General features: G+C 49.2%; 7 protein-coding genes across 11 annotated transcripts in view; 3 read left to right on the forward strand and 4 right to left on the reverse strand.

Annotated features, from left to right (window-relative positions):
• The window catches only part of LOC117588290 (UDP-N-acetylglucosamine transporter), a 2786-nt gene extending 2051 nt beyond the window's left edge, over positions 1–735 (reverse strand). Inside the window, exons 1-3 of one of the 3 annotated variants that reach the window (XM_034279471.1) lie at positions 486–735; positions 312–356; positions 103–222 (exon numbers count right to left, since the gene is read on the reverse strand). In XM_034279471.1, the coding sequence (XP_034135362.1) occupies positions 103–222; positions 312–324 (133 nt within the window). In that variant the 5' untranslated portion in view covers positions 325–356; positions 486–735. Of the gene's footprint in view, positions 1–102; positions 269–311 lie in introns of those variants that run through there. The other 2 variants (XM_034279470.1, XM_034279469.1) reach the window with 2 other exon arrangements.
• Positions 736–996: 261 nt separating this feature from the next.
• Positions 997–2507, forward strand: LOC117588292 (translation initiation factor eIF-2B subunit beta). The gene is made up of 5 exons (XM_034279472.1): positions 997–1163; positions 1235–1321; positions 1382–1838; positions 1907–2292; positions 2365–2507. Exons 1-5 carry the CDS (start codon positions 1108–1110, stop codon positions 2435–2437), a joined length of 1059 nt encoding a protein of 352 aa, XP_034135363.1. The 5' UTR covers positions 997–1107; the 3' UTR covers positions 2438–2507.
• On the reverse strand, positions 2313–3665 carry LOC117588293 (glycerol-3-phosphate phosphatase). Its single transcript, XM_034279473.1, has 2 exons — positions 3128–3665; positions 2313–3040 (listed from the first exon to the last, which is right to left on the reverse strand). Exons 1-2 carry the CDS (start codon positions 3515–3517, stop codon positions 2513–2515), a joined length of 918 nt encoding a protein of 305 aa, XP_034135364.1. The 5' UTR covers positions 3518–3665; the 3' UTR covers positions 2313–2512.
• A 927-nt stretch (positions 3666–4592) lies between these two features.
• LOC117588289 lies at positions 4593–7163 on the forward strand. 2 transcript variants are annotated; one of them, XM_034279467.1, is made up of 3 exons: positions 4593–5624; positions 5848–6429; positions 6497–7163. In XM_034279467.1, exons 1-3 carry the CDS (start codon positions 4932–4934, stop codon positions 7091–7093), a joined length of 1872 nt encoding a protein of 623 aa, XP_034135358.1. In that variant the 5' UTR covers positions 4593–4931; the 3' UTR covers positions 7094–7163. The 2 variants fall into 2 exon arrangements, with proteins under 2 accessions (XP_034135358.1, XP_034135359.1); XM_034279468.1 differs by having other exon boundaries at positions 4602–5624; positions 6500–7162.
• Positions 7164–10034: 2871 nt separating this feature from the next.
• LOC117588287 (WW domain-binding protein 11) lies at positions 10035–12164 on the reverse strand. Its single transcript, XM_034279464.1, has 5 exons — positions 12007–12164; positions 11819–11944; positions 11641–11738; positions 10377–11575; positions 10035–10313 (listed from the first exon to the last, which is right to left on the reverse strand). The coding sequence occupies exons 1-5, from the start codon at positions 12068–12070 to the stop codon at positions 10118–10120; spliced, it is 1683 nt and encodes a 560-aa protein (XP_034135355.1). The 5' UTR covers positions 12071–12164; the 3' UTR covers positions 10035–10117.
• Positions 12165–12265: 101 nt separating this feature from the next.
• LOC117588286 lies at positions 12266–14667 on the forward strand. Of its 2 annotated transcripts, none has more exons than XM_034279462.1 (6): positions 12266–12403; positions 12470–12728; positions 12791–12877; positions 12927–13781; positions 13853–14195; positions 14249–14667. In XM_034279462.1, the coding sequence occupies exons 1-6, from the start codon at positions 12314–12316 to the stop codon at positions 14583–14585; spliced, it is 1971 nt and encodes a 656-aa protein (XP_034135353.1). In that variant the 5' UTR covers positions 12266–12313; the 3' UTR covers positions 14586–14667. The 2 variants fall into 2 exon arrangements, with proteins under 2 accessions (XP_034135353.1, XP_034135354.1); XM_034279463.1 differs by having other exon boundaries at positions 12933–13781.
• Positions 14659–17312, reverse strand: LOC117588283 (activating signal cointegrator 1 complex subunit 2). The gene is made up of 5 exons (XM_034279460.1): positions 17077–17312; positions 16863–17023; positions 16181–16795; positions 15831–16109; positions 14659–15759 (listed from the first exon to the last, which is right to left on the reverse strand). Exons 1-5 carry the CDS (start codon positions 17188–17190, stop codon positions 14691–14693), a joined length of 2238 nt encoding a protein of 745 aa, XP_034135351.1. The 5' UTR covers positions 17191–17312; the 3' UTR covers positions 14659–14690.
• Between the last annotated feature and the right edge of the window lie 122 nt (positions 17313–17434).

Raw genomic sequence — 17434 nt, forward strand, 5'->3', positions numbered from 1 at the left:
CCCCCCCCCCCCCCCCCCCCCCACACAAAATGCCAGCAAGTGCCTGTGCAGCGGCTGCTTGCGTGGTAGTTGTCCACGTAAATAAATATGTTTACAACTCACCCGTTGAACTGAGAAAAATTTCACCTGGCCTGGTCCGGGCATAGCGCATGCTGAGACCCAAGATTGCATTCTGCAGCGTTAGCGTTAACAAACTGATGTACTTCAATGTGTTTGTGTTCACTGTACGATAAGAAATGGGAGCAGGCAGCATATTATGACATTAATTAGTGTAGAGTTCAAAGACAACTAAAAACCTATTTATTACTCACTATGGATATTCATTGTTAATGCTTGTTTTCCCCCTTTTGTGTGTGCTGCAGAGAGCGAGAGCAAACAAGAGTGGAGCCAGCCGAAACAAACAGAATAGAATTATAATAGAACAGAGCAGACAGCAGCCAGTTAAATAAACAAACGCTGGAGATCAATCCGGGGTATTCAGTTACCGGTTGGAAATGTTTCGGTTTTTCGTTTTTACTTGGCAGTCTTATTACTGCCACCGAACTGTGCGTCGGTGGGTCGGTCAATGTGGTAGCGTCCTCAGCTTTCGGAAGAAGACACGTAAACAACAATCTGAAGCTTCGGAGCAGCCCATTTCTCGCGGCGGCCAGGGCAAGTTTTTATCGTTGGGCATTTCTGGCTGTGTGGTTGTTGTTGTTGTTATTGTTTTGTTGCTGCTGCTGCGACATCGGCCTCTCTTTGCCGATAACCGATGACACAGTTGCCGCCAGTGTTGGCCATTTAGCGATTCAGAAAAAACAACTACATCTTCATTCAAGCGGAAATAAATCAACCCCCCCCCCCCCCAACCACCTGTTTTATTTCAATTGATGCAAATTTGAGCAGTGGTCAGTTTAAAGTAATATCTATGAAGGCAGTATAAGTATAATATTCAAATGCCATTTTGCATGCTAATATTTGTTCAGCTTGTGGCTCGGTTTGGTGCGCACCACGCACAGCTGTTTCAGTATCGATAACAGTCCGTGGTAGTGCGTACGTCTTTTTACCACATTTTTATTAACTTTTAACGCGAATTGTTAAACATTAAACACACGTGCGGGGGTCAAAATGCGCGAACAGCCACTGAAAGAGGTCACCCAGCTAATACATGCCATCAAAGTGGGGTAAGTTAACAATTAACGCAGAGTTCAAGCACTTACACCAGTGCTGACACTTTTTCTTCATCTTTGAATAGCTTGGTGGAGGGCTCCTACGGCATAACCAACAAGACGCTAGACATCTTCAAGTACATAATCATCAGCAAGAGCTGGAAGAATGCCGAGTAAGTATGAGAACTGGCTGTCGTCTATGTATTTACCACTCTCAATGTTGCCCAATGCAGTGCCCTTATGCAGATTGTGCGGGCGCAGTGCCGCATCTTGCAGGCTGCCCTGCCACAGGAGACTGTTACCTCGAACATAGCACGTCGCATCTTGAAACTGACACGCGAGGAGTTCGATCTGCTGCATGCCAAAGTTCAGCACTTTGCGGATGACTCACAGGCCTCTCTGTCGCTCCACAAACTGGTCACCCAGACCAGCGAGAGCAATGTCAGCGTTGACTATTCGGTGCCGCAGCAGGGGTTGCGCGAGGCGCTGCTCGATCATCTGCAGGAGGTCGAAACGGAGCTGGAGACCAGCTCAGAGAACATTTGCGTGCAGGCGGAGGAGCATATACACTCCTCGGAGATCATTCTGACGCTGGGACACTCGCGCAGCGTTGAGAATTTTCTAAAGCGAGCCATCAAGAAGCGTCAGTTCCTCACCATCATTGTGGCAGAGTGTGCGCCCGCCTGTAGAGTGAGTTCAACTCGCTCCAAACCAAAAAAGGGGAATCTCAACAAGTGATTTTTCTCTGTCTCTTGCAGGGTCACAATCTGGCCGCCAGCTTGGCAGCAGAGAAGAATGTGGAGATAATTGTCATACCCGATGCAGCGATATTTGCTATGATGTCGCGCGTGAATAAGGTCATCATTGGCACACACAGTGTGCTGGCCAATGGTGGACTGCGTGCTGCCTGCGGTGCCTATACGGTGGCGCTGGCCGCCAAGCATTATTCCGTGCCGGTGATTGTCCTGGCGCCCATGTACAAGCTGTCGCCGTTGCATCTATGCGAACAGGATGCCTTCAATATGGTGGGTTGTGCCGAGGATGTCATACCATACGATTCGATACCAGCGCGCGAGGCCAAGGTCTACAGTCCCATGTTTGATTATGTGCCACCCGAGCTGGTGACGCTCTTCATATCCAATACGTGAGTAAAATATCATTCAATATTCAACAAGTAACGCAAACAACTTTAATATATATTAATTTTTTGTGCTAGCGGTGGCCATGCCCCCTCCTATGTGTATCGTCTGCTCACGGAACTGTATCATCCCGAGGATTTGGAGATTTAAAATTCACAACTGTGACAACAGCACGACTCGACACTCGACGAATAAAGCAAGTTTGCTCCTTTCCTTTTTATGATTCTATTCTTGTATATTCTGTAACAATTGCGTAAAGTCAGCCAGACTGTCGGCATAATAGTCGGGCTGTGCGTCGATGGGCGCATTGAACATGTCCTCTTTGGTGAGGCAACCGCTGAGCACAAGCAGCGATTGATAGCCGCACGCTTTGCCGAATTGCACATCCTGCACGAGGGTGTCGCCAATGAAGATGCAGCGCTTGGGATCGCTAATGTCGAACATTTCGCTAAACATTTCGCCCAGAATGGGCGATGGTTTGCCCAGAAATGTGGCCTCGCGCTGCGTATAGCGTTTCACATGCTCCAGAAAGTCAAAGAATCCGGCAACATTGAGATTTTCGGCCAGTGGCATGATGACATCGCTGCCTCCGGCTATCAGCTGGCAATCATCGTTCTGCTGCAGATGCCTAATGGCCTTGGCCAGTTCCACGTACGACATGTCCAGATGAATGTCGAAGAGTACAGCGCCCACGGGCTTGTCAATGCTCAAATGATCCACCAGCGAGGCAGCCGTTAAATGCTCCTTCACTTGCTGCAAGTACAGAGAGAGGAGAGAGAGAGGCAATCAATAATTAACTCTCCGCCAACTGCCAACGGCCACCTGCCACACCATCCTCACCAGCGACTCAAAGTCAATGTCGTGCTTACGCAACGTTTCGTTAGCCTCCAGCGACATGAGGGAGTAGACACGCTGACCGGGCCTATGCTTACGCAGATATCGCACAATCGTCTTCACCGGATGCACAACATCATCGTCGTGCACATTCTTGGCCCCAATGTGCTCGAACTTCGCCATGTACTGCTCATCGGTGCGGAAGCTGTTGTTCGACACAAATTTGATTTGCTTGCCGGCCGACTTGAGGGCATTGACGGCCGCACCAGTGCCTGGTATCCAGCCCACAAGCAGCCAGACAACGCCATCGCAATCGCTGATGACCATGTCGAATGAGTCAATGAATTGACGCTGCTCCTGCCGGCTAAGTTCAAGTATGTGACGTGGTGGGGCCATGACGATGGTTAACGTTTACCGGCCAGATGAAATGGAATAGAGTTAAATGGATGCTGCCTGCCTTGCCCGTGGTTGCGCGCGCACCGCAATTTACTGGACGACTGAATGCCAATGCCAATGCCGACGCGGCCGTTTAACCTTCACCGTCACATTGACGACGATAGGGTGGCCGATTGTCCGCCAACTGTTCAGCTGTTTCTCAATTCCTTTATTACATGATTTAAGCTAACTAGTTGAATAAGCACGATAAGATTTGCTATGTAAATAGGCATCGTCTGCGCTTTGTATGCTCTGTGCATGAGAGACTCGTGCATGTGTTGGCCCCAACCGGAGTCGTCTTGGTCATTGTCTAATCTTCCATACACGAAACCGCACAGTGAAATTTCAAATCAGCGTTTGGTCTGTCTTGTTTTGATAGTTTTAAACAGGTGGCAGGGGACCATAGTCAGTTGTAGAGTACCGAAAGTTCAAACTTTTATTTAAAATTCAACGTCTTGCAGAGAAGAACCAAAACTAGTTCGATAATAATATCGATTGACCGAGCCGATAATGGCAGGCACATCAAATGAAGGATAAGCTGTATTTCCAGGGTACAGCAGTAAATAGTAGTTAAATAAGACAAAAAACAATTACTAAATACCACTAAAACTGTAGCCAATCAACTTGATTTAATTAGAGTTAAACCCCATTCGATATGTCTGCCAGGTCATGGCCTACCGATCGCAAGTATCGCTTTTTTGGCGCTTTTGTTTTCTTTCTTTGATTTGGCGAGGCCTGGCCCGGCAAGGGCTTTCCACTTTCCACTGTTTGGGGCTTAAAGAAATTACATGCACAGGCCATATATACATAACAATAACAACCCCAAAACACGTCAACACCTTGACATTGATGGCTGCGGCATTTGGCCAACAAACGAACGGTACTTACCGAGAACCCAGGGGCGAACATTGAAAAGGTCGCGCACAAAACGGAGAGGAAGCCGCGCCAATGGCCAATAATTCAGATTCACAAACATTTCAATTTGGCTGTGGGGCGTGCCGCAGTACTGGCCGAAAGATAATTGAAACAAGACGGGGGAGAAACGGCAGCGCCAGCGGCAGCGGGACAGAGGCAAAAACCAAGAAGACCAAAAGTAGAAAGCAAAAAGCAAATGGGTTGTCGTCGCACATTTGATATGTACGGGACGGGTCCCGGGTATACACTTATGGGTATATCAGAAATCCAAATCGATTGCCAGCCAAGTTAGTTTAGTTAGGCAGGCGTCTCTCTGATAAGATACGAGAGACCCAGCACCAGAAACAGCACCAGCACCGGTACGAAGCCACAAACTAACCAGAAGAAGACGAACGGGCAAAGCACACAAACATTGTGCTGGAGCAACTGGCCGTGATTACACAATATAACTTAGAACACCATGAGCAACAGCAGCAGCAACGGTAGTGAGCAAAAAATTGTATCTGTGGCCAGCAATGGCATTGAGGCGACAACACCCATTGCCGGTGAATCCTCATCCATCTGTAGCAACGGCGAGGAGCTGAAGATACTCGGACAGCTAAAGACCATTGAGCAGATCAATGAACAGCGTCGCATCTTTCTAAACAGCACGATAAGTGAGGAGACCAACGAGAAGAAGGAAACGAAAGTGGAAGAGAAGCAGAAGCAGGAGGAGGAACAAGTGCAAGTGGAAGCAAAACCAAACAGTCTCGTGCTGAATGTCAAATATGCCACGCTACCCAGCCCCAATGTGGTGACAATGCGTTCACCTATGTCGCCGCCGCCAAAGCCACCCATGCTGAGTCGCACACGCAGCATTGGCTCCGGTGATGGACGTAGTCCGGTGACAAATGGAGCCGCTGAAGCCACGCTGATGCGCCAAAGTCTAACGGAAACGGCACTAAGTACAGCGGCAACAGCGGAGGAACCAAATGGAGCAGCAGCGGCAGAGCCACCAACGACTGTGTCTGCTCGGCACTATGAAGGTCTGATTGAGGAATTGCGCTGTCCCGGCTGCGCTGGCGCCATGAAGGCTCCCATTTTGCTGTGCAAGAGCGGACACAGTGTGTGTGAGCAGTGCACACGGATATTGCTTATGTGCCCACTGTGCAAGGTAACTTGACGTCAGCGGACGTGTCCAAACGTTATCGGGTATCGATTATCGGACTTATCGGTATGCCAAAATCTTATCTAATGACGTTCGTGAGAGAGGGGTGGGGGCAGAAAGGGATGGGAATGACAGTGGGAAACACTTGAAACTGAATATGAAATTAATGACTGACATCATCGACAGCCGCATAACAAGTGATCTTTTTTCCCCGTTATCTTTTGTGCAGGAATCATTCACCAATTCACGCTCCCTGACGGTTGAGGCGCTGTGTGCCAAGGCACATTTCAGATGCAGCCATGCAGCTGGTGGTTGCCAGGTGCGCATGCCGGTGGCATTGTTACCCTGGCATGAGCAGCAGTGCATATACAAGCCAATGAAATGCTTTATGGGCCGTGTATGGGGCGAGTGCAAGTGGCAGGGCAGGGAGGTGCAGTGGAAGGAGCATCTGGAGGAGCAGCATGCCGACAAGCTATTCCGCACACACAGCTCGGATCTGGTGTGGAATATGGCGGTGCGACGCAAGCCCCTCACCGGCTACTATGTCTTCCAGGCGCACGATGAAATGTTTAACTTCTACGAGATCTACGACAAGCAGCGCATCCTCTTTACCATGACCTGCACCTCGAATCGTCGCGAGAGCAAGTACAATTATGCCTACGAGGTGACGCTGCTGCAGCCGGACAACGAGGCGCTGTCCATGACCCAAAAGTTTCCCGTTCACAGCGAATACGATCGGGATATTCTCATGGATGGCACATGCGTGAGCATTCCCCTGAACGAGCTCTCTCGTTTCATAGATACCGAAAAGGTGTGTGTGTGTGTGTGTGTTTGCCTCTCCATTAATGATTCCTACTAACGCTCTCCCTTCCTTTTAGCAGGTGCTGCACTATCGCGTGAGCGTGCTGGCGGTCAAGTCACCGCGTCGGGCCAAGCCGCCACGCCAGAGTCTGCCCGTACCCATCGACTATGAGCAGACAAAGAATGCGGGCGTCAATGGCAAGAGTGTGCCCGCGAATATGATTATTACGCGCACATACAAGGAGGGCATGGGCGTGGTGGATGTGGAGATGGAGCCCGAGGGCGATGGAGATGCGACTGCCTCCACACCCGACTCGGAGGATGATCCCAACACGAACAATGGCCAAGAGCTGGAGCGCAAGTGGGGCACCCCACAGTTGCACTTTAATCGCAAGTATCTGAGGAATAATTTAGGCGAAGGAGCTGCTGGCCAGCAGGAGGATGAATTGCGTCCGTTGTCCAGCGATCGACGTGGCCACGGCGAGGACAAGCTCTCGTTATGCAGCAACAGCAATAGCTACACGAAAAAGGTCTCCGATTCGTTGCGCAAGAGCTTCAGAGCCCTCAAGGCGGACATTATTGAGCTGCGGCCATTTGCCAAGAAGTCAACGGCCAAGGCTCCAATCGGCAATGGATCATCGCCGCCCCGGGTCCACGCAAATGTAGCCAAATGACCGGCATGCATCTGCTACTCAGAAACTGCAATGTAAATATTTTCTTTTCCTCTATGTGTGTGTGTAAATGTAAATATTCCTCCTTTAAAGTGTTTTAAATTAAATCAAATAAAAAAATGAACTCCCCCATATTTGTCTGGCTAATAATTAAACAATCAGAATCCTGAAGATTTAAGTAAACAGAATAATAGGTTATGATTATGTCCAACAACCTGCAGAGTTTGTTCATTGTTTTAGCCGATCATCTCGGAGAACATGCAGCCAGTTAGTACTGTAGCGTCCGTGTCTGTCGAGTCCGTTCCAAAGCCCATCCCATCTATTTCGATCCCACCAGTTAATAAACGTCCCGGACCACCGGACATTGCCGTCACAGGTACCAGATCTGTGGTGCCAAAACCTCTGGTGGGAGTCCCACCAAAGCGGCAAGTTTTTGTCTCTCGGCTTGCCCCTGACCTCACATCTAATGATGTAACTGCTTTTATACAAAGCAAAATAAAAGCCGTTGGTTTAAAGGTGGAGAAGTTTAATTTCTCATATGCCAGGGAGATATCCTCTTTCAAGATTAGCGTGTCTCCAACTCATTTCGGGACCATTTGCTCTTCCAAATTTTGGCCAGAGCACCTGGTTGTGAAAGAGTTTAAGGCTAAGAAGAAAAATAGGCCCCCCATAACTCTTCCTAGTAGTGAGGCCAGTGGTCCTTCCTCCTCTGCTCCATTCCCCTCTTCCCACTGCAATTCCTTGCAGTCAAAAAACTAACATCCCTCTTTGTAGCCTATCAAAATGCTCGCGGCTTACGTAGTAAGCTGAGCACTCTTTTTATGGATAGTTTCACATTTTCATCCCATGTTATTGTTTTTACCGAAACCTGGTTAAAGCCGGACATTCTTAGTTCCGAAGTTTTGGCAGATCGGTACACAATTTATAGGAATGATCGTTCGTCTCGACGTGGAGGAGGGGTTCTGATTGCAGTAAACTCTAACTTTACGTCGGAACTTTTCATAGTCCAGGTCTCACAAGACCTGGAATTCCTCTGTGTTAGACTGATTCTTCCCGGCCAGTCTATTTATGTCACTTGCTCGTATATTCCACCGTCTTCGGATGTACTAATATACGAGCAGCATTTGTCTGCCTTAAAAACTGTTTCTTCCTCGCTATCAGATAAAGACCATTTAATAGTTCTTGGGGATTTCAACCTGCCAGGTACTGTCTGGTCTTCGGTTAACGAGTCAAACAACCTTGTGCCCATGTCACGACATGAGTTTATTGATGGCTTATTAGACCTGTCCCTGTCTCAAGTCAACCATGTAAAAAACTCCTTGGGTCGATTGCTTGATCTGTGCTTTGTCTCGGATCCGACCGTAGCGTTGTTAACACGAGCACTCCCGCTCACTATACCTGAAGACTGCTATCATCCTACTTTCGAAGTGTCGATAGATATTGGACCTACTGTATCGGATCGTGCGGGTAGGCTATCTGAACGCGTCCGCTGCTTTCGTAAAGCCGAGTTTACGAAGCTCAATAACTTAATTCGAAATTTTGATTGNATCCCATGTTATTGTTTTTACCGAAACCTGGTTAAAGCCGGACATTCTTAGTTCCGAAGTTTTGGCAGATCGGTACACAATTTATAGGAATGATCGTTCGTCTCGACGTGGAGGAGGGGTTCTGATTGCAGTAAACTCTAACTTTACGTCGGAACTTTTCATAGTCCAGGTCTCACAAGACCTGGAATTCCTCTGTGTTAGACTGATTCTTCCCGGCCAGTCTATTTATGTCACTTGCTCGTATATTCCACCGTCTTCGGATGTACTAATATACGAGCAGCATTTGTCTGCCTTAAAAACTGTTTCTTCCTCGCTATCAGATAAAGACCATTTAATAGTTCTTGGGGATTTCAACCTGCCAGGTACTGTCTGGTCTTCGGTTAACGAGTCAAACAACCTTGTGCCCATGTCACGACATGAGTTTATTGATGGCTTATTAGACCTGTCCCTGTCTCAAGTCAACCATGTAAAAAACTCCTTGGGTCGATTGCTTGATCTGTGCTTTGTCTCGGATCCGACCGTAGCGTTGTTAACACGAGCACTCCCGCTCACTATACCTGAAGACTGCTATCATCCTACTTTCGAAGTGTCGATAGATATTGGACCTACTGTATCGGATCGTGCGGGTAGGCTATCTGAACGCGTCCGCTGCTTTCGTAAAGCCGAGTTTACGAAGCTCAATAACTTAATTCGAAATTTTGATTGGTCCGCTCTGTACTTGTGCAGTGACGTCATTGAAGGCACAAACATTTTTTATAATGTACTTGACACAATTTTTGACACGTGTGTCCCACTTTCATGTCCGACTAGATCTGCGAAACCTCCTTGGTTCACCAAAGAGTTATCCAGTCTAAAAAATCTAAAATCAAGACTATTTAAAAAAGCTCAAGAAGTTGGTTCTCCCTCTTCTCTTTCTAATTACTTAATAGCTCGGTCAAACTTCACTGTTCTTAATGCTCAATGCTATAGGAACTACCTCCTTCGATGCAGGATACGTTTTTCAAAGGACCCTAAACAGTTTTACAGCTTCGTAAACAGTAAGCGTAGAACGTCCGCACATCCATCCTCGCTATCATTTTTGAATATGTCGGCAAACAATGATCAGGCAATCGCCGATCTTTTTGCAAAATTTTTTCAAACCACATATTCCCAGGAAAGCTACCCAGGTCATATGTATCCAAAAAAATAAACTTGCAGCAGCAGTTCCACCGTCCTCATTCTCTTTCTCTCTCACACACAAATATCCCACTGCGCCATCTGCCGTGGGGTAGCTGAGTAATAACAGCCTGGTTGTTGTTGCACAGAGAAGAGCGAGACAGATTTAGCGACAAGTAGAACCAAAAGACAATTTTTTCAATAAAAACCAAATCCTTTTGGTTTTTTTTTTTTTTTTGGTTGACTTGAATTGATCTAAGACTAAAATTATTTAATTTACAGCCACACACACCCACATCCCGCCTCCCGCCTGATGCGGGGAGTGCTACAGAAGACCCTGCATTTCATTCATAAACTGCATGTAGGCATCGTCTTTGGTGGGCGGCTTGCTGTGAGACTCGGACGGTGCATGGCCCGTGTCACCTGCGCCCGGGTGCTTTGGTCGCGTCACGCGACGCTGATCGTCTCGTTTCACGCGCAACGTGGAGGGCACAAAGCGCGTTACGTCCGCACTTAGATTGCTGTGTGCGGAAAGAAATGAATGTCAACAAATGGGCAAAAAAAATTTTTGCGTTTTTGCTTACCGAATTTGTGGCTTGGCGGTGATGGTGGTCACACCCTTGGCCGATTCCTTTGGCGGCGGTGGTGCTGGCGGACCGCCTTGCTTGTTGTGATGCGCCATGCGTGGCGGCAGACCGGGCGGCGGGCCTGGCGGCATGCGTATGCCCATCCTTGGCATGGGACCGAGTGCATGTGGTGGCCGCGAACCGGGTGGTGGACCTGGTGGCATGCGCAGCCCAAAGCCAGGACCAGCGTGTGGATTTGGCGGACGCATGGGCGGCGGACGGTACATTATAGCCGGCGGCCCAATATTGTGTATGGGCGGCAACTGTGGCACCTGTGGTGGTGCCGGCACCGACGACGATGGCGGCAGCGGCAGTGGTGGCAGTGTGGGAGCTTTTGGTGGAGCGGGCGTCGTTAGGGCAGGCACAATGGGGGGCTTGATCGGTTCCATTTTTGTCGGCTGCACGCCCATATCCTCATCCTCGTCATCGTCGTCGTCGTCGTCATCATCATCGGGCTCATCGTCGCTGTCGCTGCTGAGGTTCGATTTATTGTCCGAGTCACTGTCCTTGTGGCTGCGCACCGACATCGCATGCTGCGGTTCATCGTCATCCTCGTCAGCAGAGCCACCGTCTGCACTGTCATCCGCCTTGGCAACGAGCTTGCGATGCTTGCGCTTATGCACATGTTCCATTTCCTTCATGAAGTCGTCAATGTTTTGGGCGATTGGCTCTGATGCCTCTTCCTTATCCTCGTCCTCGATTTCATCGCCTTCCCTGTCATGGTCGGTATTGCCCTCGGCATCCGAGTCCAGTTCGGACATGGCAAACAGATCGGGCGGTGGCCCCGGCGGCACGCCCAGCCAATCCATATCCTCCTCATCTATTGGCTTCTCTGGCTGCACCTCAATGGGCACGGCATCGCTGTTCTTGGGTACTCCCGGCGGTGCGCCCGGTGCGTACGGTGGCAGAGCCAGTGCAATGGGCGGCGGTGGCACACGCATGCCCACGCCCACACCAAAGCCAGTGCCAACGGGCGCTACACTTGGTGTGGGACCCGGTGCGGCCGGTGTAACAGGCGCAGGCAGTGGAATCTCATCAATTTGTACACTCTGGGCGTGCTTGACACTCTCGTAGTATTGTTGCTTTTTAATGCGCTTCTTCTCGTACTCTACCTCCTTGCGCTTCAGCTCTGCCCAGTGCTCCGGCTCGTCATTGTGCTGCAAAGAAAATGTAGGATTAGTTTTTCATCTTCTGTTTTATTTATTTCAATGGGTAATCTCACATAGAGCCGCATCACACGATCGAAGGTCTCCTTTAGCTTCTTGCGCTTATCCCGCAGCACTTTCTCATTCAGTGGCGACGGCTGCAACACATTGTATTCTGTCGGGGGAGAAGTAAAAAATGTAGAGCCGCTGCATCATTTTGGGGCAGTTTCACGGTGCCTGTGATGGGCAACTTACCCATCTCATCGATCTTTTCCATCTCCTCGAGTATCTGGGATGGATCTTTGTTCTTGAGAACCGCTGCCCGTACCATTTGTCGCTGTTTTTTGTTCTTTTTCAACTCTTTTTTGCGTGCCTCCTTGCCTAAAATATTTATGTTGGGGTTTGGGGTTAAAGTTTCGAATTGTTTAAAGCATTGGACTTACGTGCTTGGTCTGTGGGATTCATATATTTCCCACTCTTTGTGGTGTTAATGGAGCGGCGACCCATATTGTCTTGTTAATTTGATATCAATTTTATTAAAAGAAAATAAAACAAAACCGGGAGGCGGCGTCTTTTGGTGGGGGAGCAATGTGACCGCAGATTTCTCGATCAAACATACCGCACAGAACAAGTAATTGGAGTTGGATCCTGACTATTTCAAGACGCCATAGTATATATTTTGGTATATTTTTGAGGGTATATCTTATCGATAATTTTGCGGTCAATGTTGAATGACAAACAAAGTTAGCAATGTCGTTTGGAAATAATATTTCGTTGGAAAATATGCTTGAAAATTTAGAAATTAACGACGATGATCACGAAGACAATGAGACAAGTCCGGTAAATTTCGCAAATGCCGGTATCCGCTGCAGCTCTAACTTGCATTCGACTAATTTCATGTTGTAGGAGGCTGAATATTCACCGTGCAAACTGCCCCAAATGCTCGAAGCTTGCATTAGTGATGATGAAAATACACTCGACATTGGCGACAGCAGCAGTGTTGTTTTTGTTGATTCGTTTATTTTGGAATCATCGTCGTCGTTGTCGTCGTCGCCACAGGCTAGCTGCATCGATTCATCCGAGGTGGTGGATTCATTTGACAATAATTCGCCGGTTGGTAGCTTCATCGACGAGACGGAACCCGAAGAGGACAACGACAACAGCTGTAAGTGAACCTGCTCTGCCATCCTCCCCGAATAATTTTTGAAAACCAAAACATTCCCACAGCTGATTCCAGTCTGGACGAGATGAATCTGACACCTCCGCGCAAACGTAAAAGTCCCGTTAAAACACCTTCCATAAACTGCAAATCGGGTGCGTGGTAACAAGTGATATAATATAGGATGAATGTATATCTATATAGTTGCAGATCAATCGGATAATCGTGCCAGTACACCCACTAGCCCAAAGGCAACCACTGTGACACGCAGCGGACGCGCCGTTCGTGCTGTATTGGATACAACATTTGATTACTCTTCGTCGCAGCCAGAGGGGGAGGAGGATGAGTCCTATAGCCTTTGGGACAACACTGACGATGAGGATTATAGCCTGGATGTGGGCAGCCCAGAGCCCAAATGGTCTAGCCGCAAGCCGCGGCGCGTCTCCTATCAGCACAGCCACAGCAGCAGCAGCGAATCGTCGAGCCCGGCAAGCCCCAAGCGCGATCAGCGTCTTATATACATTGATCTGAGCCAGCCGGTGGCAATTGTGGGAGATGCTCCACTGCCCGAACTGTCCGTCGATGATGATGCGGATCTCAAGACGCGACTGCTTAAATTCCTGGGCCTCATGGCGCCGCGCCGACGCCTCTACAATCCCATGGACAACTATGAAGATAATCCAAATTGCTCGCCGTCAAAGAAATCGCTACAGGACTCCGAGCGGAGTCCACCAACAAAGACGATCATACAAGTGGCATTGGAGACACCCAATCGCCTCTTTCCGCCGACTACTCCGATGAGGAAATTGAATATATCGCTTGTGAATGCGCCCAACAGCACCATTGAGGAGCGGCAGGCAAAGTTCTGTGACGATCTGGTATTCCAGGCAAATGCCACGTACATAGAGCACCAAGCGCCGGCTTTCCTCAAGGAACCCATCGATCTGAGCTGCCTGCCCAGCGAGAAGCAGCGTGAGAGCATTTGTCGTCGCCACAATGGCAGCATTGCCTGCCTCGAGGAGCAACCGCATTTCTATGGATTCATCGAGTCACTGAATCGTTAGTTCAAAAAGGTGTTTGCTTTTCTTGCTTACTGACTCTGACACATCTCCCTCTCCTCCCACTTGCAGCTCGAACTTCAATCAATTTGTGCCATCCACAGGCACTGATCTATCGCCAGAGTGACTTTGAAAAGTGCAAAGTGGCCCTGGCCAAGGTGCTGTTCGGCGTTTTCAATCATGCCATCTTCCATTGTGGCCTACAGGAAAAAATTGAGTGGAAATCCAACATGAATACACCCTGCAGCAGTGAGCTGGGCTTCAGCACAAACGGCAAGCGCATAGCGCGCATTCTGCTCTGGGAGCAAATCAATCAAACGGGAATGCTGATAAAGCCGCTGCTCCACGAGATGTGCCATGTGGCGGCATTTGTATTCAATTGTGAGACAGGACATGGTGATAATTGTCGCAAATGGTAGAACTTTGCATTCCTGCTCCTTTTGCCACGCTAACTTTGTCTGTTTGCAGGACTTACCAAGCTAAAAGTCTCATACCCGAGCTGGCATTGATCAGTGACTGTGAAGCCAGCCACAAGTATACATGCACGCTCTGCGCTCGCTGCTCCTACGGCCGACTGGCATTCGTGCATGAAGTGGAGCTGCTACGCTGCCACTACTGCCAGTTTGAGGTGCATGTGGAGCGCTGGAGTGCCACGGACACGCAAAAAATGACGCGCATCAATCAGCTCAGCACACCCTTCAAGACATACGTGAGGGAGCATTATCTAGAGATCAAGCAGGTGGAGGCGCATAGCGCCAAAATGCAGGAACTAAATCAACAATTTATGGACAAAGAAACCTCCTAAAGTGTACCTAGTTAAACTTAGTTAATATCTATTTTATTATCATTATATTTTTGCACTGCAAATAAACAAAATGCGCAAGGAATTTATTGGTTTATTTTCGGTGTTTTAGGACATCATTCCTTTGCTACGCTTGAAGGCTGCACCTGCCTTGCGATTGTGATTGGCACGCGAGGATTTGTTGGCCTCCTTGTGGCCGCGATTGCGTTGCGTTTGCTGCGTCTGCCCTTGACCCTTGGGCGCACCAGTGACGCCAGCAGTGTGACTTGACTGTGGCACAGCGCCACCGCCAGCGCGTTGGCCATATTTGGCCATTTGTCGTTGCTGATAGCGGGCGCGTATTACTTCGGGATTCTCACAAAAGTCAGCACCGCCACGCGGCGCCGCCTTGTCGGACTTGCTGTCGGTGCTGTAGTCGTCATCCTCCTCCTGATCCTGCGTCTCGTAGGCAGCGCTGTGAGAGGAGGTTGCGACCGGCGCTGACGCCGCCTGCATGCGTGCACGCAGCAGACTCACTGGCGGTGCCTGACCCTCGTTGAGGGCCTCGTAGCTATCATCATACTCATCGTCATATTCACCGTCATCGTGGTTGGACTCCTCGACCATGGCATACTGCTGATAGCGCTCCTTCAGCTGCTTCACATCCCGCTTGTCGTCGAGCAGTTGCTCCGCGTTGCGCGGACCACCGGGCAGACCCTTGCCCTGCTTGATAATGCACGCGGGCTTGTCCTGTGTGAGGACATCGTAGCGATCGCCATCGCACACATTATAATGTCGTATGCCCGTTTGGCTTTGCTGCTTATCCTGTGGATCGGGCGGCACATATACCTTCTGACGATCCATGGCGGCCAGATCCGGTGGCAGATTGTCATCCAGAATGGCGGCAATTGCCTGCTCGCTGTTCTCGTAGCGTGTGAGCACGTCACGTATGAAGCCCATGCCCAGATCGGGCATCACATCCAGCACAGCGCTCACCTCCAGATCAATGTCACGCGACGACCCGCTGGTGGCTTGAGGCAGTGGTGAAACGTTCGCTGACTGCAGCTCCTCCTCCTCCTCGTCGGCATCGAATGATTCCTCCGGGCTGCCGTCCAGCTCTTCGGCCATAACGCCACTCGGACAAGAGCTAACCGCCTTCTGATAACCCGAAACAACAAAGTCCACTTTGTAGTTTTTGCTGCAAAAAAAGATTTCGAATTGGATTACAATGTGGCAGGGTTTGTAGAGAGAGAGAGAGAGCTGACGCACATGTTGGGACATCGATTGAGCAGCGTTTGCATGTCATGCTCGAGCGGATATTGTCGCTGATAGTCCACGACAAAGGTTTGAGCGGAGAGGCACTCCTGCAGCAGTTCCACCAGCTGCTGTCCACGTCCGCCAGTCAACTGTGAGCTGATGACATCACGCACCACGCCCAGAAATTGCTGGCGTGTCTCGTTCAGCCAGCGCAGGGAATTCGCTTGAGGATTTACCATATAAATATTCTTGTACAGCATTGGCACCGTCAGATCATAGAAATTGGCAATGCTGCGAATAAGAAAGAGACAAACGCGATACAGAGAGAGTGAGAGATACAGAAAGCCAAAGTGAAATGTAACCTTTGGACCAAACGCAGCTCCTCGATTGTCTCCACCAGCTCTGGTCGTAGATGCAGCAACAGACGCAGCGTGTAGGCACAGTCCAAGGCAAAGAGCACAACATCATCGTAGGGCGTCTCCAGATCACCCTCAATGGGCGCACCACCGCCTGCGCCCTCACAGCCCTCGTTCTCCACCTGTATCTGCATGCTGAGAAATGCACTCTCATAGAAGGCAACCGCCTCCTTGAGATCCTTTTGGTACTCTGGCTGAATGCGCAGCACGCTGTCAAAGATGCGCGTTAGCAGTGCCACATTTCGGGGCTCGGCATCGCCCACAGCAATGGCCAAATCGAAGAGGAGCGGCACAGAGATTAGATAATTGCTGTACAGCAGGCTGCTGTGCTGCTGCGGTGAAATCCACTCTGAGGGGGACTCTTTGGCGGTGCAAAGACGCAGTATGAGACGCACAACGAGCCGCAGCAGCTGGCCATAGAGTTTGTTGGCCTGTGCAATCTCCTTATCCTGTGCGGAATTATCACTGACATCGGCCTGTCTGTAGTAGGGATTGGCTCGCTGCAGGAATGTCACAATGGCAGCCATAGCCGACTCCTCGTAAACCATATATGACCAGAATCTGTGCAGAAACAAACAATACTTGTTTAGCTATTGGCTGGAACTGTAAACTCCCGAATAATTCTTACTCGTGCTGGCTCAGGCTGAGCAGAAACTCCATATCCTGGCGGCAATTGTTGGCCGTAAATGTCCATTCCTCTAGTGCGGCAGCCGTCTTAAGTTTGCAATAGGAGCTCATCAGGCAAATGTAGCTACCAAAGGGCTTCTCTCGTCTCACCCAATGCTCATCCTGCAACATATGTGTTAAATATGCCAAATATACAAAGCTTTCTTTTCACTTACCAGTGCTGGGACATGTCGCTTGACGCCATCCTGGCCAGAGAGCGCGAACTTTAGCTTCCCGAGTGGCAGTTGTTGTGGATTGCAATTGTTGTTGCTGCTGTCGTTGTCCAGCATGGCTCTATTTTCTATTGCTTAATGACAGCTAATGTCTTTTATTTGATATATTGGATTGAAACATACAATTTTGTGAATTTCATATAATTGTTCAAACACAGCAGCTGCGCAGGGTGCACTGACAATTAAGGTGAGGTCTGTCAGCACATTATTGCCACATAATCGATTTAAGTGGAATTCTAATTTGCCTTCATCTTGTAAGTAAAGTTAGTTTTCGAGTTTCAGTGCGTCATTTATAATTATA

Source organism: Drosophila guanche, unplaced genomic scaffold (genome assembly GCF_900245975.1).
Source record: "Drosophila guanche unplaced genomic scaffold, DGUA_6, whole genome shotgun sequence".
Classification (NCBI taxonomy): Eukaryota; Metazoa; Arthropoda; class Insecta; order Diptera; family Drosophilidae; genus Drosophila; species Drosophila guanche.